The sequence below is a fragment of the Brassica napus genome, chromosome C9 (genome assembly GCF_020379485.1).
Source record: "Brassica napus cultivar Da-Ae chromosome C9, Da-Ae, whole genome shotgun sequence".
Lineage (NCBI taxonomy): Eukaryota > Viridiplantae > Streptophyta > Magnoliopsida > Brassicales > Brassicaceae > Brassica > Brassica napus.
Window position 1 is genome coordinate 56,455,253 of NC_063452.1, and position 19,506 is coordinate 56,474,758.

Here is a 19,506-nt window from a genome sequence, read left to right on the forward strand (position 1 = left end):
TATTCTTAGCGAAGGTCCCATGGTTTGGTGACTGAAGCAAGATGGCACATCTCTTCCAGGAAAGTACAAGTGTTCTGGTCTTGCTGAGTCTAGCTGCACGTTACGGTGAATGAGACTCTGTGCCTCTTGATCCAGTTTGTAACAGTTGCTCGCTACAAGCTTGCGCAAACAACGATGCTTGAAGAAGCATGAGATACTCTCTCTATGTTAGAACTATCATGTTTATTGATTAAGATCCACCCAACCGCCCCTCTTAGACTTCACAAGCCGAAGTGCTACGCCAGTTACAATCCTCCTCAATCAAGGGCAAGCCCAAGACTCTCTAACTGACTGTTATCCTCTCTCACTTGGGTCCTTTTATATCTCAAGGCCCAAGTACAATCTCCTTATTCTCTAGTACTCGTAACAGAATAAATCCACGTCATCAAACTCTAACGGCCAACACTCTGTTCTTCCTCCTCTCCCCTGTTCTCCCTTTCTCTTCTCTTCCTCACATACACTCTCTGTAGCATATCAATACCTCCGTTCACGAGTTTCAGCTTGTCCTCAAGTGAAAAAAGTTGGAAACTGATGTTTCACCTCTCTAGCTTTCAACCAAGACATCTCATGATCCGGAAGATTACGCCATTTGATCAACACTTCTAAGTGACCCTCTTCATCATAACGAGTATCCTGAATCTCCTCTGGTTCAATAACCAACTCACCATTATCATCCAACCGAGAAGGTAACTCCGAAACTGCTGTCGTACTCCCAATCACCGGTTTAAGCTGTGATATGTGAAAGACCGGGTGAATGCGAGATGATTCAGGTAACTTCAGACGGTAAGCTACCTGCCCAACTCGCCCAATCACCTCAAATGGACCGTAGTACCTCGCAGCTAACTTCTGAAACACACGACGAGCAACAGAATGCTGTCGATACGGCCGCAGTTTCAGATAAACTGAAGTGCCTACCTCAAACTCCAAATCACGACGATGCTTGTCAGCGTTGTTCTTCATCAGCTCTTGTGCCCGTAATAGATTGTCCTTAATCGACCCCAACATTCTATCTCTTTCCTTGAACGCCGACTCCACTTCAAAATTTACAGTCGATCCTGATTCATTTGAAAGCAAGTGAGGAGGATCGCGACCATAAACAAGCTTGAAAGGGGTACACTTTAATGTCGTGTGATATGCCGTATTATACCACAGCTCCGCTCAAGTCAAAAATTTTGCCCATGTCTTAGGATGTGTGGAAGCAAAGCAACGCAGATAAGTCTCCAAACATCTATTCAAGACCTCAGACTGTCCATCTGACTGCGGATGAAACGCTGTACTGAAACGCAGCTTAGTTCCCGATAACCTGAAACACTCCTTCCAAAATTTGCTGAGAAAGATTCTGTCGCGATCCGAAATAATAGACTTAGGATAGCCATGTAATCGAATAATCTCTTGAGTAAACTTGTTTGCCACGTCCACAGCGGTGAAAGGATGGCGTAATGTCAAGAAATGGCCATATTTGCTGAGCCTGTCTACTACCACAATAATCACATTAACCCCTTGTGAAGTAGGTAATCCTTCAATGAAGTCCATCGCCACATCCTCCCAAATCTGCACGGGTAACTCAATTGGCTGCAATAGCCCAGCAGGAGAAAAAGTTGAAGATTTATACGTTTGGCACACACTACAAGCCGCTACATACTCCTGCACTCTCTTACGCATTTTCGGCCAGTAAAACAGGTCCCGAACCCGTTGTAATGTTCGCAAAACCCCAGCATGCCCCCCATGACACTGTCATGACATTCTTGCAAAATCAACTGAATGTACCTGGAATTGGCAGGAATGACGAGTTTGTTTTTAAAGAAAAAACGCTCATTGACCAACGTAAACACCGCTTTCATTTGTTCTTCATTCTTGAATCTCCTTATCAACTTCTGAATAGTCTCATCCTTCTCAATTTTTTTATACAAATCTTGCAATTCCAAAGTAGAAGGAACCGTTAGTGCTAGCAAGTCCAGAGTCAGTCTTCCCTCATCAGTGTGATCAATCCTAGATAACCCATCTGCCACCTTATTCTCACTGCCAACCTTATACTCAATGTCAAACTCATACCCCAAGATTCTCGTAAGCCAACGCTGATAGTCAAGCATTATCTCTCGCTGCTCCAACAAGTATTTTAGGCTCTGTTGATCAGTCCTCACAATGAATCTTCTACCCAAGAGATAATGTTTCCACTTTTGAATGGCCATCACAATTGCCATTAGTTCTCTTTCATAAATTGGCTTATGCTGTTCCTTATGAGTTAATCCCCTGCTGAAATACGCTATTGGATGTTGATCCTGCATAAGAACTGCTCCCAACCCAATGCCTGAGGCATCTGACTCGACGATGAATAGCTTATTGAAATCCGGAAGTGCCAATACAGGAGCCGAGATCATTGCCTGCTTCAACTTATCAAACGCCCGTTGAGAAAATCTGACCATAAAAACTGCTCCTTCTTCAGTAATTCTGTCAACGGCTTAGCAATCGATCCATAGCTCTGAACAAACTTTCTGTAATAGCCAGTGAGACCCAAAAATCCTTGCAACTCTTTGACCGACTTTGGATTATGCCATTGTTTCACTGCTATCACCTTTTGAGGATCAGTTGAAACATCCTTGCTTGTAATCACATGTCCCAAATACTCCACTTTCTCTTGTGCAAACGCACACTTCTTCCTGTTCGCAAACAGACGCTGCTCCACGAAAATATCCAAAACCAGCTCCAAATGCTTCACGTGATCCTCCACTGTTCTGCTGTAAATGAGGATATCATCAAAAAATACCAGCACAAACTTCCGCAAATATTGTCTGAAAAGATCATTCATCAAGGCTTGGAATGTGACCGGAGCATTAGTGAGACCGAAAGGCATCACTAAAAACTCAAAATGACCATCATGCGTACGAAATGCAGTCTTCGCAATATCTTCTTCTTGCATTTGTATCTGATGATACCCAGCCCGAAAATCCAACTTTGAAAAGATCTTAGCTCCATGTAATTCATCCAACAATTGATCAATCATTGGGATTGGGTACTTGTCTGGAACTGTAGCACTGTTCAATGCACGATAATCCACACAGAATCGATGTGAATTATCTTTCTTCTTAACCAACAGAACCGGACTTGAATACGGACTCTGGCTCGGTCTTATCAACCCTTCCTCTAACATCTCTTTAACCATTCTCTCCATCACTTCCTTGTGTGCGTGAGGATACCTGTAAGGTCTCACGCTTATCGGTTTAGAGCTATCCAACAACACAATTGCATGTTCCCGACCTCTGACTGGAGGCAACCCTACCGGTTTCTGAAATACCCCGGCATAGTGCTGCAACGTCTGAGCAATAGGTAGTGGTAACTCCTTCACTGTCTCACTCCTTTCCTCCAACGATCGTACCTTCATCTCAACTCCTTTGTGACACACCGTGTTATCTGCTGTGAATGATTTAAGAGATACGGTCTGAGCATGAAGCGTTGGATCACCTCTTAAAATCACTGGTGCTCCCTCATAGACAAAAGACCATTCATTCTGTTCCCAATCCACCATACATTTGCCCAACGTTCTCAACCATTCCACTCCAAGGATAACGTCAACATTACCCAACTCCAAAACCACAAAATCTGCTTCAAAAGACATAGACGGTAACCCCACATTCACCTTCTGACACACTCCTGTCCCCTGAACTGAGATTCCCGTTCCAAGCAAGACACGCAGATTCGTATTCTCCATAACCTTAAGCTTGGTCTTCTGTACTGTCAAAGGTGAGATGAAATTATGAGTCGCACCGCTATCTATCATGACCACCACTGAATTCTTCTTTATCGCCCCCTTCAGTTTAGTTGTAGTGGAACATGACTGTCCCAAGAATGAACTCAAAGAAAGTGCCATCGTCGAAGCTTCAGTATCCTCTGTTTCTTCCTCTACTTCAACTAGAGATTAATCCATTATCTTCATCTCCATTCCATTTACGACTGTCAAAACCTGGAGCATACGGTTGGGACACAAATGCTGCCTTGACTACTTATCATCACAGGTGAAGCACAGTCCCAAACGCTTTTTCTCTGCTATCTGAGCTTCAGTCAATCGTAATTGCGGTCTCTGTCCTCCTGTCTCAGTCTGCTTCGCCTGCGTCGGCTTGAAAGTCCATCCTGAGCTACTCTTTCCAGAGGAAAAAGATTTGATAGACGTTGTTTTTGAATTGTCTTTCCTCTCTGCTTGTCGCTCTCTACACACCACCTTATATAAAACACTGTCTTCCATCTGATATGTTGTTGAAATCATTTCATCCAAGTCAACTGGTTTGCACATCGTTACAACTTCTCTCATTTCAGGTTTTAACCCATTCATGAATATCCCTTCGAGCTGCGTATCTGTCAGACCAGTCACCAATGTTGATAGATCTTCGAAGGCATGGATATACTGAGCTGCAGTACCAGTCTCTTTAACCGCAAAGAATGGCTGACTAGGGTCCCTGAACTTCTCCTTACTGAATCGCGCTATCAGTTTGTGTTTAAACTCCATCCAGCTTCTGAAACCTCTTCGATGTGATTCACTGTTAAACCAGCTGAGTACATCTCCTGCTAAACTTACTGAGACCACGTCCAATTTAGCTCGGTCATCATAACCGCCAATCCTGAAAAAACGTTCTGCAAGAGCTAGCCATCCATACGCATCACAACCATCATACACAAGTAATTCCACTCGTTTCTACATCCTCTCACGGTTACCAACAATCGAGGTTCGATCTACCGCATCCTCATTCCTAAAACTACGGCCAGGTTCCCAGTTTGCGTTATGTACCTGATAGTTAGGATGACGATACGGTGGAGGTGATTCATCGGGAACGTCGATCGCTTTAGAGAGCTTCTTCTCCAACCGCGCACACATCTTCTCGCAACACGCTTCAATCCTTGATTCAATCGAAGCTTCGATTCGCGATTCCATCTCCTTCGCGTTTTTCTCCAGTTCAAAAAAAGATTCGGTGAACCGCCGATTCGTCTCGATCTGGACCGTCGACTGATCTCGTAACGTCGCCGCAAGTAAATCCAAGGTCACCGGAGGATCCGCCTGACCGTCGCCGGTGTCCTTCGTCCTCTTCGTCATCGTCGCGATGGTTCTCGATCCAGAGCGTTCACTCGCACCAATTTGTTAGAACTATGATTTTTATTGATTAAGATCCACCCAACCGCCCCTCTTAGACTTCACAAGCCGAAGTGCTAAGCCAGTTACAATCCTCCTCAATCAAGGGCAAGCCCAAGACTCTCTAACTGACAGTTATCCTCTCTCACTTGGGTCCCTTTATATCCCAAAGCCCAAGTACAATCTCCTTATTCTCTAGTACTCGTAACAGGATAAATCCACGTCATCAAACTCTAACGGCCAACACTCTGTTCTTCCTCCTCTCCTCTGTTCTCCCTTTCTCTTCTCTTCCTCACATACACTCTCTGTAGCATATCACTCTAGCGATGCGCAGCCATGTGCGTAGATATAGAGGAGACCCCGTGGAAGCTCATCAGGCAGTGCTTGAAGTCTCTGGCAATTGTTTAAATTCAGTATGTTCAACCTGGCGAGTCCTTTGATGCTCGCGGGGATGAACTCAAAATTATTACCACTCAAATCAAGTTCTGATAGACTCCATAAGTCACCAATACTGTTAGGAATCTCTGTCATGTTCATGTTGCTTAGACACAGAACTCTCAAGTCATCAAAACTTGATAAGCGAGGACATAGAGAATGTAAACCTTCTGAAACATAGAAGCTATCCCCAATTGCTAAAACTTGAAGACGGGTAAGTAGCGCAATTGACCGTGGTGCTCGTCTTATCGCTGTTCTTCTAGCTTGAAGCACCTTGAGGGCTATCAAATTACCATTGTTTTCAGGCAGTTCTTTAATACCGGTCCCTTCTAAATCAAGCCACCTCAAGCATCTCATTGTCTGGCATATTTCTGGTGGAAAGCTCTCAAGTACAGAACAGCCAGAGAGGTTGAGCCTTTCAAGTGATCTTAGCTCAGAAATGCTTACCGGGAGAGACTTCAGTCTTTCATTTCCTGAAATATCCAATTTCGATTAGGTATTTACAACGAGAGAGATTCATCTTCTTCAATTTCCCAACAGGCTGCAATTTTTTTTTTACATGAAATGGTTATAGTCCAATAACAAAAGTAGCAAGGATCTGCAGTTACTATGGAGAATTTACCTGGACTCCGTTCCAAAGTTTTTGGAGATGGCTATTACTCATACAAAATTCAACAAGAAACTCCGGATGAAATCTTGAAGGCATAGACTTTAAAGGGTATCCATCCCAGTGTAGAGAACGAAGCTTGCGTGGGAGATAACTTAGGCCATCAGGTAGATGCATTCTGGTCTCTCCGTTATATGCAAGGTCATAGAAGTTGAGAAGCTTGAGATTAGACAATCCCTCGAAAGCTCTCCAAACATTCTGCATAGAAACTCTCCTTGTAAAATGCCTAACTCCATATCTGTTATAGACTTCCTTCACATTCTCTATGAAGCAATGAGCTTGGAATCGACATGAGAGTCCACTGTATAAGTATTTAGCAATCGTAGTTTTCCCAACTCCACCCATTCCCCAAATCCCTACCATTCGAACATCTTCGTCCTCTATAGACATCATAGACTGCAGAAAGTCCATATGGGAACTCATTCCAATCAACCCTTTTGAATCATCCAATGAAGTGAAAACCAGTTTATCAGAAATGTCTTTAACGATCTTCTTAATCAGCTTTGACTCATCCCTCCTATACCATACAAATTTTCATCATTGTATTAACTTTCAAATACACCAATGAGAGATTGCAAAACAAAACAAAAAACCTAAACAAACTTACCAATTCCGAGAATCTTCACCAGAAATAGCAGCTAGTATCGTCAAAGCTTCTTTCCATTTCTTCACCTTCTTCTTGTCACTGTGACTCTCAACATCCTCACCGAAGCTGCCACTCTGTCTTCTCACATCTGAAGGATCAACCTCGTAGAAAATGGGTATGATAGTCTGTTCAAATGCGTCTTTACATTCCATGATCTTCAAGAGCTCGTCCAAGCACCAGCTTGAGGCGGCGTAGTTCCTAGAGACCACGACCTGGAGCCTTTGATCACGTCTACAAGCTCTGGGGAGATTGACTTGCCTCTCTCGAGATCCAAATCGTCTCTGAACGCATTGATCCCCATCCGATCAAGCTCGCAGAATAGATGGCTCACGAATGTTTTACGCACATCTTCTCCTCTAAAACTCACGAAGAAGAAGAAGAAGAAGGTGAAGAATGACAAGGAAGATAAGCCATGGATTCTCTGTCCAAGCTTCTACCACAGAAAGTCGTCAAGTTTTCTCTCCTCCTTGCTACAATAGAGTGCACAGGTTTCTATTATCACCATGAAAATGATATTCAGACGTTAGAAGTCAAAGGTTCCAACTTTCTAACCACACGTGGTAGAGTCAGAGTCAGAGTCAAAAGTCAAAGCTTTTTGTCCTCACTGCTATGGCAAAGTAAAGGCCTAAACAATAAAGTATCATCATCCAGTGATTCTCTGAATCTGGAACCTTGAAAGATACTTTTACGAAAATGGTTTCCAACTTCAAAATCATATATCTTTACATACTTAATGGCATCTGATAGAATTTGATCTTAAAGTGTAAACAGAGTTTGAATTGAGGGTGAAGAGATAGAAACAATGGGAGATAACAAAAATCTTGAGGGAAGTTCAGATGAATACTTTTAATAGTCACTCAAGGAGGTGGTGAATCCAGTCTCTTAAAATAACCGGTGAACCATATACCAAGGTCTGGTTTCTTCGTCTGAACTCTGAACCAACAGGCGAGTGGTAAACACCGTTGAAGCTAAGATTAAGTGCACCTTCAAGATGAGCTGAAACCTCAGGTACCACATGTCAGCTCTTCCACAAACATGCTTATATCCTTGCCCTACAAAACGAGCACGCAAACTAGGCCCTGAAGAAACCAATGCTATAGTAAGCGCTGAGATCGATTCATCAGAATCAAGATTTGCATCTGCCTTGTCCACTAAAGGAGCTCCACGAATGTATCTACCTATAGACTATCGATTCAAGATTCCAAGTTTAGATACAAATATCACACATGTATGGTGTTTGGAAGAAGAGACACTACCTCCCGGCAATACAGCTCAAGGAGTGTAAACAGTTTTTGCACAGTGCTCTTCGACGTAATGGAGAAGACCTCTTGTTTGATCAACCCATGATAGCCCTCTGGGTGGTGGTCTACACGGTATACAAATCCAACATAGTTTCAAAACTTGGCAAGCAACATCTTTTGAAATATCTCTTGAAAAAGTAATGAACATTTTTGTTACCTACAAGTGAGGCGTACCCAGTGTGAACAACAAAGGAGATATCAGCGTTTCCGTACTCGTCCAGGTAAACTCGAGCAAGCCATCCTCCAGCTGAGACTGAGTGTCCAATCAAAGACAATCCTTTTGACCTGTAAGTGACGTATTTCAAGGTTACCGGAATTCACAACTGAAACTAGCAGCTAAGTCTGATATAATAAGACCACAAAGCAACAAGTTTTATCTATCTTATCGACAAACAAAAATCCAATGAGTCCGAAAATCATTGTACACTATGAGACTTCTTACGGTAACTCAATCAAGAACAAGACGAGGGCGTAGAGTGAGTGCCACGCCAGTAGACTGGATCAACCAAACCGGCTGCATTTCAAAACCAACAGCTGCAGTAACATCGTACTCATCCAAAGTTACCTCCAGCTTCCTGTAGTCTCCTGAATTGCCCCTAAATCCTAAAATAGTCTCAGAATTTGATCCAATGATAAAAAAAAAAAAAAACAAGGGTTTAATGACGTCGCCGGAGGAAGAGGGAGACGATGGTGACGTGGCGTCGGATAAACTGGGACTCAGCCTGAGCGACGGAACAATCGCCGAGGCCATCGTTTTGTTCAGTGAATGTGAGAGAGAGAGCTGGAGCTTCTGAAGTCGTTAATATATTTACAGAATCACCCCGGTAATTTTGATATTTATCAATTTAAGTACAAAACTCTTGAAAGGTTTCTAGATTGAGGAAGCAGCTTTCTCTCTCTCTCTCTCTCTCTCTTTTTCTTAACATTTACACCAAAAAAAAGCTCTCTCTCTTTCCTCTTTTGGGGGGGGGTTTAAGACGCAGACAGAAGAACAGTGAGAAAAAACACTTTTATGTTATCGTCGAATCCAATTGAAACAAAAAAAAAGATGGGTTCTTTAACTCAAGCGTGCTCTTCCTCTTCTCTGGCGAAGAGTGTGTTCTCCTTGGCTTCATCACCTTTTATCTTCACGAGCAGGCGCAAATTCAGAGCATCCACCTCCGCGTCGTCGGCGTCTAATTCAGCTTCTCTCGATGTAAAGGAAGTGAGAAGCACTGATTTGGTGGACTTGGAGTATGCCGACCTTAACCTCAAGTACAAGATATCTGAAGTATCCTCCTTTCATCTCTCTTTATCTTCATTCTCTCTTTCTTCTTTTCTTCTGCTTACATTTTTTTGTTTGCAGGAAGTGGGTCATGTAAGAATCAGACAGCATGTTAACCCTCTCAGTTCCTCTTTCTCTGTAAGTTTATGTTGGTGGTGTTGCTAAGCTTTATGACATCTTTTCTTTTCTGTATTGATGTGGCAAACAGTGTGACTGATTTACAATGTTTGTATATCTGATATAGACGCCAGCTCCAGTTCCTGCTTGGGAGGAAGTGTATAAGGATCCATCGCTACCTCTTATGGTTGATATTGGAAGTGGTATCTTGTGAGCTTTACTTAAGACTTGTGGGAGCTTTTGATAGATTATGTTCTTTAAGTTGAGTTTATATTTCACACTGGGAGACTTTTGGTAGAAAAGTTGGAATCTTTCATCTCTTTCCATGGCATTTCAAATATCTCTCCTCTATATTGTTTCTGGTTGTAACGTCTCTTTCGTGCTTGAAATGTGTTTTAACTTGTAAATACCAAAACTTTCCCTCCGCCTTGTGAAATGGTTTTATGATTTGTATGACAGGTAGTGGCAGATTCCTCCTGTGGCTAGCCAAGAAGAATGCTGATTCAGGCAACTACTTGGGGTTGGAGATACGCCAGAAAGTATGCTTCTTTGAGCTCCTTTTGACTGTTTCCAATTCACTTGACCATTCATCTGCTTTTTTTTTTTTTTGCTTAATGTATTTTCGGTTTCTTTGCAGCTGGTCAAGCGTGCTAACTTTTGGGTTAACGAGCTGGGACTTTCTAACGCGTAATCTCTTGCATTCCACAAAAATCTTAGAAAACATCTTTTTAGCATTTTGAATACTCTGTTGATTTAACTTCTTTGATATATATATATATCTCTTGTGGATGTGTTTCAGACACTTCATTTTTGCAAATGCCATGGTTTCATTTGATCATCTTATATCAAGCTACCGTGGACCGTTGGAGTTTGTCTCAATCTTGGTAAAGTGTGAAAAGCTGTGAACATCTACAAGCCTGTATCTATCATGTGCTGATCCAAGTTCTTGTTTTGATGTTTTAATTAAACGCAGTGTCCGGACCCACATTTCAAGAAACGCCATCACAAGAGACGTGTTGTGCAAAAGCCTTTGGTAGATTCCATTCTGAAAAACCTAAAACCCGGTGGAAAGGTAAAGTCTTTGCTTAGTCAAGTTTCCGCACTTTCAAAAGCTTCGTTTACCTTCCAATGGCTACCGGTTTGTTTCATAGGTTAGAGTTAGACTACTAATTAACGAATCATTGCAACAGATATTTGTGCAGTCAGATGTGCTCGACGTAGCTCAGGACATGAGAGATCAGTTAGACGAGGAAGCAAAGGTTCTTGAACATGTGGACACAGTCGATACAGAGGAAGGTTGGTTAAGGGAAAACCCAATGGGTATACGAACTGAACGAGAGATTCACGCTGAACTCGAAGGTGCAAGGATCTACAGAAGACTATATCAGAAGAAGATATTGATTGGTAGTCTTCAATAAACCATCAACGTGTAATAGAGAAAAGCTAGAGCTTCAAAATTCACATGTTTTTGAGCAGTTTGATTTATTTTACAGAAACGCCCCATAAGTTTCAGCTTTTATCACAATTTTAAGTAGTACAATATAAGAAATATGTAGTGGATTATGCGAGTGAATTTTGACTAGACAGTCTAGAATCAGATCCTATCATAATATAAAATTCTTGGATTTTTATTTCTTTCTTCATGTGTAAGATTTAAAATATTCATAATCGGTCGGTCTTCAGACAAAACAACAACAAAATGGCATATACTTAGGTCAGTGTAATTAATATACATTATCTTGAAGAATTTTGTGAAAAAAATAAGTAAAAGGAAACGCGTTGCGTGGAAACTACGGCTCGTTCTTGATCAGCAGCATCTCAAGCGTTTCCTCTGCTTCTTTGGTACGCAAATCTTCAATCTTTGTCTTTTGTTTCTGGTTTCTTACTATACTATAGGGTTTGTGTGTTAAGCATCTTTTCAGTCTTGTGAATATGAGAATCCTTAAGCTGTTTTACAGTTTCTTATGTCCATGTTTATTGCTCTTATTCTCTTATCATTTTCTTTATCTTATGAACATGCATGCATGTCTATCGATTTGTCTTCACTATCTAACGTCAAGGTGTGTTCATATTTTGTTTACAGTGGTCGACTAGTCTGAGGTCTAAGTTTGAAAAAGAAAATGGGGGAGGATCAGCGTAATCACAGTGACAAAGGATTCTTCCACCACTTAGCAGGATATGCAAGTGGACGCTACCGACCTCACGGTCATCATGGTTATAATAATCACGGTCATCATGGTTATGGAGTTCCTTATGCATATCCTGCTCCTCCTCCTCCGTATGGTTATCCACCTGTTGCTTATCCTCCACATGGTGGTTATCCTCCACCCGGTTATCCACCTCACGGTTATCCCGGTCAGTCTCACTCTAGTATTTTCAATCTCATTTACATTCTTCCTCTTACAAATGTCACCACATTTAGCTAGGTTTTCAAGTTATTTTGTGTTTGCTTTTTTTTGTTACAGTATGTATTGTTTCTGCCAAAGATCATAACGCAGAATAGTGAACATCTTTATATTTGGAAAATATTAGTAGTTTTTTTATTGTAAACGCAAACGCAGATACGTTTGGAATTATAGAGACCTTTAGGCATGATGTTGATGAGGAAAACCAAATAAATGTTACAGGACACCACCACCACCACGGAGGTATAGGAGGGATGATAGCGGGTGTGGCAGCTGCAGCAGTTGGTTCTCACCACCATGGACACTATGGTCACCATCACGGTCACGGCTATGGGTACGGGTATTACAAACACGGTAAGTTCAAGCACGGAAAATTCGGGAAACGCTGGAAGCATGGCATGTTTGGGAAGCACAAGGGAAAATTCTTCAAGAAATGGAAGTGATTTGTTTCCTGAAAAAGATATAATCCAATTCAGAGACCATACATTATCATTATGTAACAACAATAAATAATTAAGTCTCTGAAAATGTTACATATTTATTGTGAGCTTTATAAGAGGCTAGAATGTCATAATCTTTCTTTCTTGGTTTGGTATTGTCAAGCTTTTCTTTTGTTTTACATTGTCATGTATAAAGTTTGTTTCATTTGGTAGTCGGATACAAAAATCCACTTGTTTGAAAACGATCTTTTATTACTGATGGAGAATCTTCAATAAACCACTCATTTTCTTCTTCTTTCCTTTTCTTTTGGAGTTAAGTGTGATTAAGATCGGTCACGTTAATACTTATCCACTTTTGTTTAGTGGGTAAAATGTTTCTTGGTTTGGCTTAAGGTATATATATAAGAACAATAAATGAAGGGTTTTTTTGCAAAATTGACTCAAAACTCAAAGTCAAACCTAAAACTAATTCATGATTTTTTTTGGATTTTTCTTTTGTCCTATTCACTCCACAAGTTCATATTATTCACGAAAATGCCATTAGTTTTTTTTTCTTTTTTTTCGAAAATGACATTTTTACTCTCTCATCCTCATCATCTTCAAGTATTTACAAGATTGTCATTATAATCAATACACCAACCACCATGAGCAACCAATTTGAAGCTCTTAATGCACCTCAAATCGATTTACACTCTCTCTTTCTCATTTGTTATGAACTAAAAACAACATCTCTTTCACTTTGCCTCCATATTCATTCAAAAAACTCAAGCTTTTGATTCAATTTTTTTTTATGGTTGATAGAGCCATTCAAGCATACTATTCTTGGTGGGTTACTTTCGTTTGAGGTTTTGTGTGGTTGGAGAAGACTCTGTGTGCTAAGGAAGTCATCTCACTAGTTTAAGGTATGAAATTAAAAAAATTTCCACATCTGTTCGCGTAGAAGACTTACCCGTAAGTAGTCTGGCTGTAGAAGACTTACGGGTAAGTCTTCTGGTCAAACGGACGACTTACTTGTAAGTCGTTATCTTTGTTTGCTAAAAAAAATCTAGAGAATACCCTAGACGACTTAGTTTAGATAAACGGGTTAGTTTTGTATTTGACCGAATTGTGTCAGATATTTGACTTTTCCTGGATAAGTCGTCTCCGAGAAAACAAAAATTTCAATATTTTTTTAAAGCTAGACGACTTATTGGTAAGTCATCTTAAGTTACTTTTGCAATTGGAAAATAAAACTTAAATATTTAACTTTTCCCAGACGACTTCCACGGAAGTCGTCAAGTAAGACGACTTACTTGAAAGTCGTCCGACTTACTTGAAAGTCGTCCGACTTACTTGAAAGTCGTCTGAGTTACTTGAAAGTCGTCTATGATAAGCAAAGTCGTCCAGATTTATTTCCTAGATTCTGGTTAAACCTTGATTATCTCGGACGACTTTCTCGTAAGTCGTCTACCTTGACGACTTTCAAGTAAGTCGTCTGGGTAAAGTTAAATATTTAAGTTTCTTTTTCGAATTGCAAACTAACCTGAGAAGACTTACAAATAAGTCGTCTAGCTTTAATAAAATATTGAAATTTTTGTTTACCCAGAGACGACTTACTGGTAAGTCATCCAGAAAAAGTCAAATATCTGACACAATTCGATCAAATGCAAAATTAACCCGTTTTATCCTAGAGGACTTACTGGTAAGTCGCCTAGAGTTTTTTTTTTTAAAAAACAAAGCTGGACGGTTTACAAGTAAGTCATCCAATTTAAAATTCAATTGCAAAAATGACCTCTTTGGACGACTTACTGGTAAGTCTTCCAGACAACTTACTGGTATGTCGTCTACGTCAATGTCTAGTAAACTTTCATTTTCTCTATGGTTTATTAATGTGTTTTATTTTGAATTTTTGTCGATGATGCGTCAGTTACATGCAGTGTATGAAGAATGGTTGTTGAAAGATTGCCGTTGGGATTTTGTGGTTGATAATGTCAAAGGAGCGAGAATCATTTTTTGGGGGGAAGGTTCGACACATGCTGAACTTCTTGCAATAGCTCAAGAAGATTATAACCTGGACATAAGCACAGAATCTGTGGAGATAACCTACTCATTACCAGCAGAAATGATGCTGGCTCCAGACACCCCTCCTATTCATGTTACAAGTGATAGACAAGTTCAAAACTTGCTCGAGATAACCAAAACGCATGGAGTACGGCTTTGTGTATAAAGCCGTAGCAAGGTGGAAACGGTTTTAGAGTTCAGGGAAGAAGCTGATGAAGCTGATGAAGTTGATGAATGTTTTGAAGATGATGATGATGATGATTTGGTTGAAGATGAAAATCATGATGGGGAGGAGGATGATGGGGAGGAGAACGATGGGGAGGAGGACGATGGGGAGGAGGATGATGGGGAGGAGGATGCTGATAACTCTATTGTTGCTGAAGTGGACGAGAATGGTGAGGATTACAGTGTTTATGGAAATGTTGAAGATGAGGATGAGGAAGATGATGATATGTGGTTTGAAGATTTCAAAAAGATTGAAGGACGAAGATCGAATGGTAACATATCTATGTCAACCAGAGTTTTGTTAGCAAGGATGCACTGCTTTCAGAGCTGCGGTTGACAGCAGTGAGGTTTAGGTTCTCCTTCAGAATATACAAGTCAACAAAAATTCTCCTTGTGACAACATGTCCGGTTAGTGGTTGTCAATGGAAGATCAGAGCGAGTGTGAAACATGGGACAAACACGTTTTGGGTAACAAAGTATGTGGAAAACCATACATGCTCAGTGGGAGACCGACTCGCTCAGCGGAGACATTGTACTCTGAAGTATGTTGGTAGGCTTTTCATTGATCGTGTTTGTAATTATTGATGGGATGAATCCGCAGCATATCACTGATGCAATGAATAACATGTTTGGCATGACACTTGATTACACCACTTCATACAGAGCACTTTTATATGCACAAACATTGGTGAGAGAATCAGCAGAAGATGGGTATTCGCGTCTTCCATCATATCTCGAGCAAATCTCCTTAGCAAATCCCGATTCTATCACGGCTATAGAACTTGATTATATCAATTGATTTAAGCATCTATTTCTCTCTTTTGGAGCTTCTATCAAAGGTTTTAAGTATCAGAGAATGATCATTGTGGTGGATGGGACTCACCTAAGTGGGAAGTATGGAGGTGTTATGTTAGTTGCAGTCGCACAAGATGGGAATTTTCAGATATTTCCATTGGCTTTTGGGATCGTAGATGCTGAAGATGAACCTTCTTGGGAATGGTTTTTCACAAAATTGGCTAGTTGTGTATCTGATGAGCAGCCTCTGGTGATAGTCTCCGACCGGCACACGACCATTAAAAATGTGTGTGATAAAGTGTTTCCTTGGGCAACCCGAGGAATATGTTATTATCACCCTCAAGATAACATTGTCAAAAAGTATAAAGGGAAACATCTCTTGTACTTGGTGAAAGGTGTTGCTTATGCTCATACTGTTTCAGATTTTGACCGGTACATGGCTGAGATACGGAGTGCAAACCCGGACCTTGCAACGTATTTGGAGAATGCCGACGTCAGCCTATGGTCAAGGGTTTATTGTCAGGGGGACAAGTACAACATAATGACAAGCAACATCGATGAATCTATTAATTCTGCTCTGAAGCGAGCTAGAGGATTTCCGGTTCAGTTCCTGTTGGAGTTCATAAGGGAGAGGCTAGGAAAGTGGTTTTGGAAAAGGAGAGAAGATGCTTTGAGTCTCCCAACTCAACATAGTCGAGGTGTTGAATACTTGCTTGCTGTTCGATCGGAGATAGCAGATACGATGACGGCACAACCAATTGATGGGTTGTGATTCTTTGTGAAATGTGGCAAAATAGACTGTGTGGTTGATTTGGAACATGGAAAGTGTGATTGTGGTGTCTATGCAGTGGAGAAAATACCTTGCTCTCATGCTATAGCTACTGGAACATCTGCTGATTTGCATATCTCCACACTTGTATGTCCAGTGTACTCAAAGGATTTTCTGTTTGCAGGATACTTAGAGAATATATATCCTTGTGTTGGACAACAAGTTGAGGAACACACATGCTTTCCTCCGGGTGTAAAGCATGGTCCGGGAAGACAGAAGAAACTAAGATGACAATCTTGGTTGGAGCTATCCAGGATGAGAGGACGCAAACCTCGGAAGCAACACAGGGTTTATAGATGCTCAAAATGTAAGGAAACTGGCCATACAAAACCATAATGTAAGAAATGACGTGGACGAACTTCAAGTAAGTCATCCAAAAGGTCGTCCAGTTAGTCGTCCAGAGTTTTTTTATCCAGAAGACCTTCAAGTTAGTCGTCCAGTGTTTAGTCTTCCAGTGTTTAGTCTTCCAGAAGACCTTTAAGTAAGTCGTCCAGAAGACCTTAAAGTTAGTCGTCCAGGGTTTTTTCGTCCAGAAGACCTTCAAGTTAGTCATCCAGGGTTTTTTCTTCCAGAAAACCTTCAAGTTAGTCGTCCAGTGTTTAGTTTTCCAGAAGAACTTCAATTAAGTCGTTCAGAAGGTCGTCAAGTTAGTCGTCCAGGGTTTATTCTTCCAAAAGACCTTCAAGTTAGTCGTCCAGTGTTTAGTCTTCCAGAAGACCTTCAAGTAAGTCGTCCAGAAGGTCGTCCAGTTAGTCGTCCAGTGTTTAGTCTATGTATTAAAAATTTGTGTTATGAACTTATATGTGTTAACTTCTTTGTCAAATTGCACTACCAAACAAATTTAAGAAGGTCTTGCTCTTTATATTATCCGAAAGGTTACAAAAGGTCACTGCACAAAAAACAAAGGTTACAAAAGGTCACTGCACAGAAGACTTTCTATACTACTTATAGGTTACAAAATAGGGATCAAGTTCAAATTCACACATCAGCCTAATCAATCATACAAAATAATCAAACATAGTCTGTTTATCACCTCTCATACACACCCAGGTTGGCATCACTGTCCTTGTTTTCGAACTCATGCGCGTCAGGAAGCTCTTGAAATATATCCACCGCCATCTTATCCCTTATAGTCTTCCCGTTGGGCTTAGCAAAGTCTTTTTTTACTAAACTATATCCCAAGAGTATGACATTCAATGTACTTTAGAGCGTACACGCCACAATCATCAGCTCGGGCCGGAGGTATATTGGTCGGTCTCTCTTATGTGAATGGCTCCAGGCTGTATTGGGCATGTTGTTCGTCTGAGGAAGCGCACTCAACAAGCAGATAAGGGATCATGTAGACAAAAGACTCCATTACCACATCGATTTCTTCTGGGGAGATACTGGAACAAATGCTGTCCCAGACGACTATGTGCCTCTTAGGGATCGATATCCACATAGCAATCCAATGAGTGTCGTTGTAGTTCACTGGCACATAGATATCATCAATATCCATCCCCCAAACCTTGTTCGATTGGCAAAATGATGGTATAGTGCTTGCATAATAATTCCACGCTCCACCAGGGAGTCTTCTTCCTAAAGCGTTCTGATCGGGCTCCGAGTCCTTAAAATCCTTGTAGTTGAATCTCCATTGCTGAGCAAAGAGATGATCAAGGAAGCACATTCTCTCGCTCCTGAAATGTTGTGGGTTAGCATCGTACCTCTTCCTCAGCACATTAATCCAAACATCAATATGCTGCATATAAAATATGGTACAAGTCAGAAGATATCAGACGATTTACTAGTAAGTCGTCTACGTAGAAGACTTACCAGACGACTTATTGGTAACTCGTCTACAAAGAAGACTTATCAGTAAGTCATCTAAGTCATAGCAGAAGACTTACATAGTCCTCCAGCCACTCTAAGGAGGTCCGGAGGATTTGATACCACCAAGTTCTACTTGTACGTGGTTTTTTATCGAGAGGTGTTCTATAATGACTGAAACACAAAATGTTGAAAAGCAATCAGTTTTTGTAGACTAAAGCAAGCTATTATGGGAAAAAACAAACACTTGCAGACAAGTTTTCAACCAATCAGCGAGCTCCTTCAACTTCTTCTTGTCAATTGGTGCAAAAGGATTATAGCCTGGATAAAGCTTTTTGTTTGGAATGATCACGTTGGCCGTGCTGTTTGCCGTATAAGGAGATTGATGTGAGGCAGCAAGTTTCCTTGTTCGATCACTCTTTGCACGGCAAAGTGCCAAAGCAGCATCCCTCTTTTCCAAATATCTAGCATCCTCCTTCTGTAAATCTGAAACAGTGGATTGATTTTTGTCCAATAGAACAAGGCTCGGTTCTGGAACTTTATCTTTCGAGCAACTAGCATCTGCGGGCACATCTGGACATTTATCCTCCGGCAAGCTCTTCCTTCCCGCGTTCGTCCCATTAACACTTTCACTCTGCAATATACAAGATGGGTTTATACAATAATAACCAAAGATCTATTTCAAACAATAATAACCAATGACTTTTTCCAAAGATCCATTTCATACACTATAAACAAAGCACACATGTTCTGACATACAAGAAACAAAGCAAATGCAACTTTTCAGTTCTTATTCTTAAGACTTTGTCTAGTCAATCTCTTGTTGGGAGAGGATTCGTTACTAACCCCGGGTTCGAGCGTCGGTTTAGGTGGAGGGGTAGTGTTTTGAGCTGATGTCCCTTTCCGTTTTGTGGTGATGCCAACCTTCTTCTCCACAGCTTCCACCCTTTCCGGCAGATACTTGATCTCCTTAAGGCACATCTCAAACCCTTCCCTCATGGCATCAACTGTGTCCTTGAACATGGTTTTAATGTCCTCTTTGGTCAACCCACCAACAGTCATAGTCACCTGAACCTCTTCACTAGCCTCTGCAGCTACCTCTTCACTAGCCTCTTTACGAGCTTTCTTCTGAGGTCTTGGACTGTCTTCCTTCACTACCTTGTATTGACCTAAGTATCGGTGACTTCCCAGCAATCCATGGTCCACTTCCACGGTTTCTTCACAAACATGAGTTTAATTATGTTCTCCACGGGCGTGTCCTGAACATCAAACTCCCATTTTGGAAACATTTCACAATTGTCCTTCTGAACAAAGTTGATCACCCTAGTCTGCAGTAAATAGAAGATATGAACTTAGATATTTGACGGATTAAGAAAGATGG

At 41.1% G+C, this 19,506-nt stretch overlaps 1 protein-coding gene, 1 long non-coding RNA gene and 1 pseudogene across 7 annotated transcripts; 1 reads left to right on the forward strand and 2 right to left on the reverse strand.

Annotated features, from left to right (window-relative positions):
- Positions 1 to 431: 431 nt before the first annotated feature.
- Positions 432 to 7,317, reverse strand: LOC106426117 (annotated as a pseudogene).
- Positions 7,318 to 7,568: 251 nt separating this feature from the next.
- On the reverse strand, positions 7,569 to 9,107 carry BNAC02G07380D. 2 transcript variants are annotated; one of them, XR_007328998.1, is made up of 5 exons: positions 8,869 to 9,107; positions 8,647 to 8,789; positions 8,362 to 8,489; positions 8,160 to 8,269; positions 7,569 to 8,088 (listed from the first exon to the last, which is right to left on the reverse strand). It is a non-coding gene; the product is annotated as an uncharacterized BNAC02G07380D (long non-coding RNA). The 2 variants fall into 2 exon arrangements; XR_007328997.1 differs by having other exon boundaries at positions 8,647 to 9,095.
- A 109-nt stretch (positions 9,108 to 9,216) lies between these two features.
- Positions 9,217 to 12,642, forward strand: LOC106426186 (tRNA (guanine-N(7)-)-methyltransferase-like). 5 transcript variants are annotated; one of them, XM_013866894.3, is made up of 10 exons: positions 9,217 to 9,474; positions 9,550 to 9,606; positions 9,713 to 9,788; positions 10,045 to 10,124; positions 10,223 to 10,272; positions 10,385 to 10,469; positions 10,559 to 10,657; positions 10,776 to 11,427; positions 11,669 to 11,940; positions 12,213 to 12,642. In XM_013866894.3, the coding sequence occupies exons 1-8, from the start codon at positions 9,217 to 9,219 to the stop codon at positions 11,001 to 11,003; spliced, it is 933 nt and encodes a 310-aa protein (XP_013722348.2). In that variant the 3' UTR covers positions 11,004 to 11,427; positions 11,669 to 11,940; positions 12,213 to 12,642. The 5 variants fall into 5 exon arrangements, with proteins under 5 accessions (XP_013722348.2, XP_013722320.1, XP_048625036.1 ...); XM_013866866.3 differs by lacking the exons at positions 9,217 to 9,474; positions 9,550 to 9,606; positions 9,713 to 9,788; ... (2 more) ...; positions 10,385 to 10,469; positions 10,559 to 10,657 and having other exon boundaries at positions 11,232 to 11,427; positions 12,213 to 12,573; XM_048769079.1 differs by lacking the exons at positions 9,217 to 9,474; positions 9,550 to 9,606; positions 9,713 to 9,788; ... (2 more) ...; positions 10,385 to 10,469; positions 10,559 to 10,657 and having other exon boundaries at positions 11,422 to 11,482; positions 12,213 to 12,573.
- Positions 12,643 to 19,506: the final 6,864 nt, after the last annotated feature.

Bases quoted from the DNA above. Each gene is read 5' to 3' on its own strand.
- LOC106426186 (XM_013866894.3), top strand. From the start codon at position 9,217: ATGTTATCGTCGAATCCAATTGAAACAAAAAAAAAGATGGGTTCTTTA. The intron at 9,607-9,712 runs GTAAGTTTATGT...TATCTGATATAG, and splicing joins CTCTCAGTTCCTCTTTCTCT to ACGCCAGCTCCAGTTCCTGC. The intron at 10,658-10,775 runs GTAAAGTCTTTG...TCATTGCAACAG, and splicing joins ACCTAAAACCCGGTGGAAAG to ATATTTGTGCAGTCAGATGT.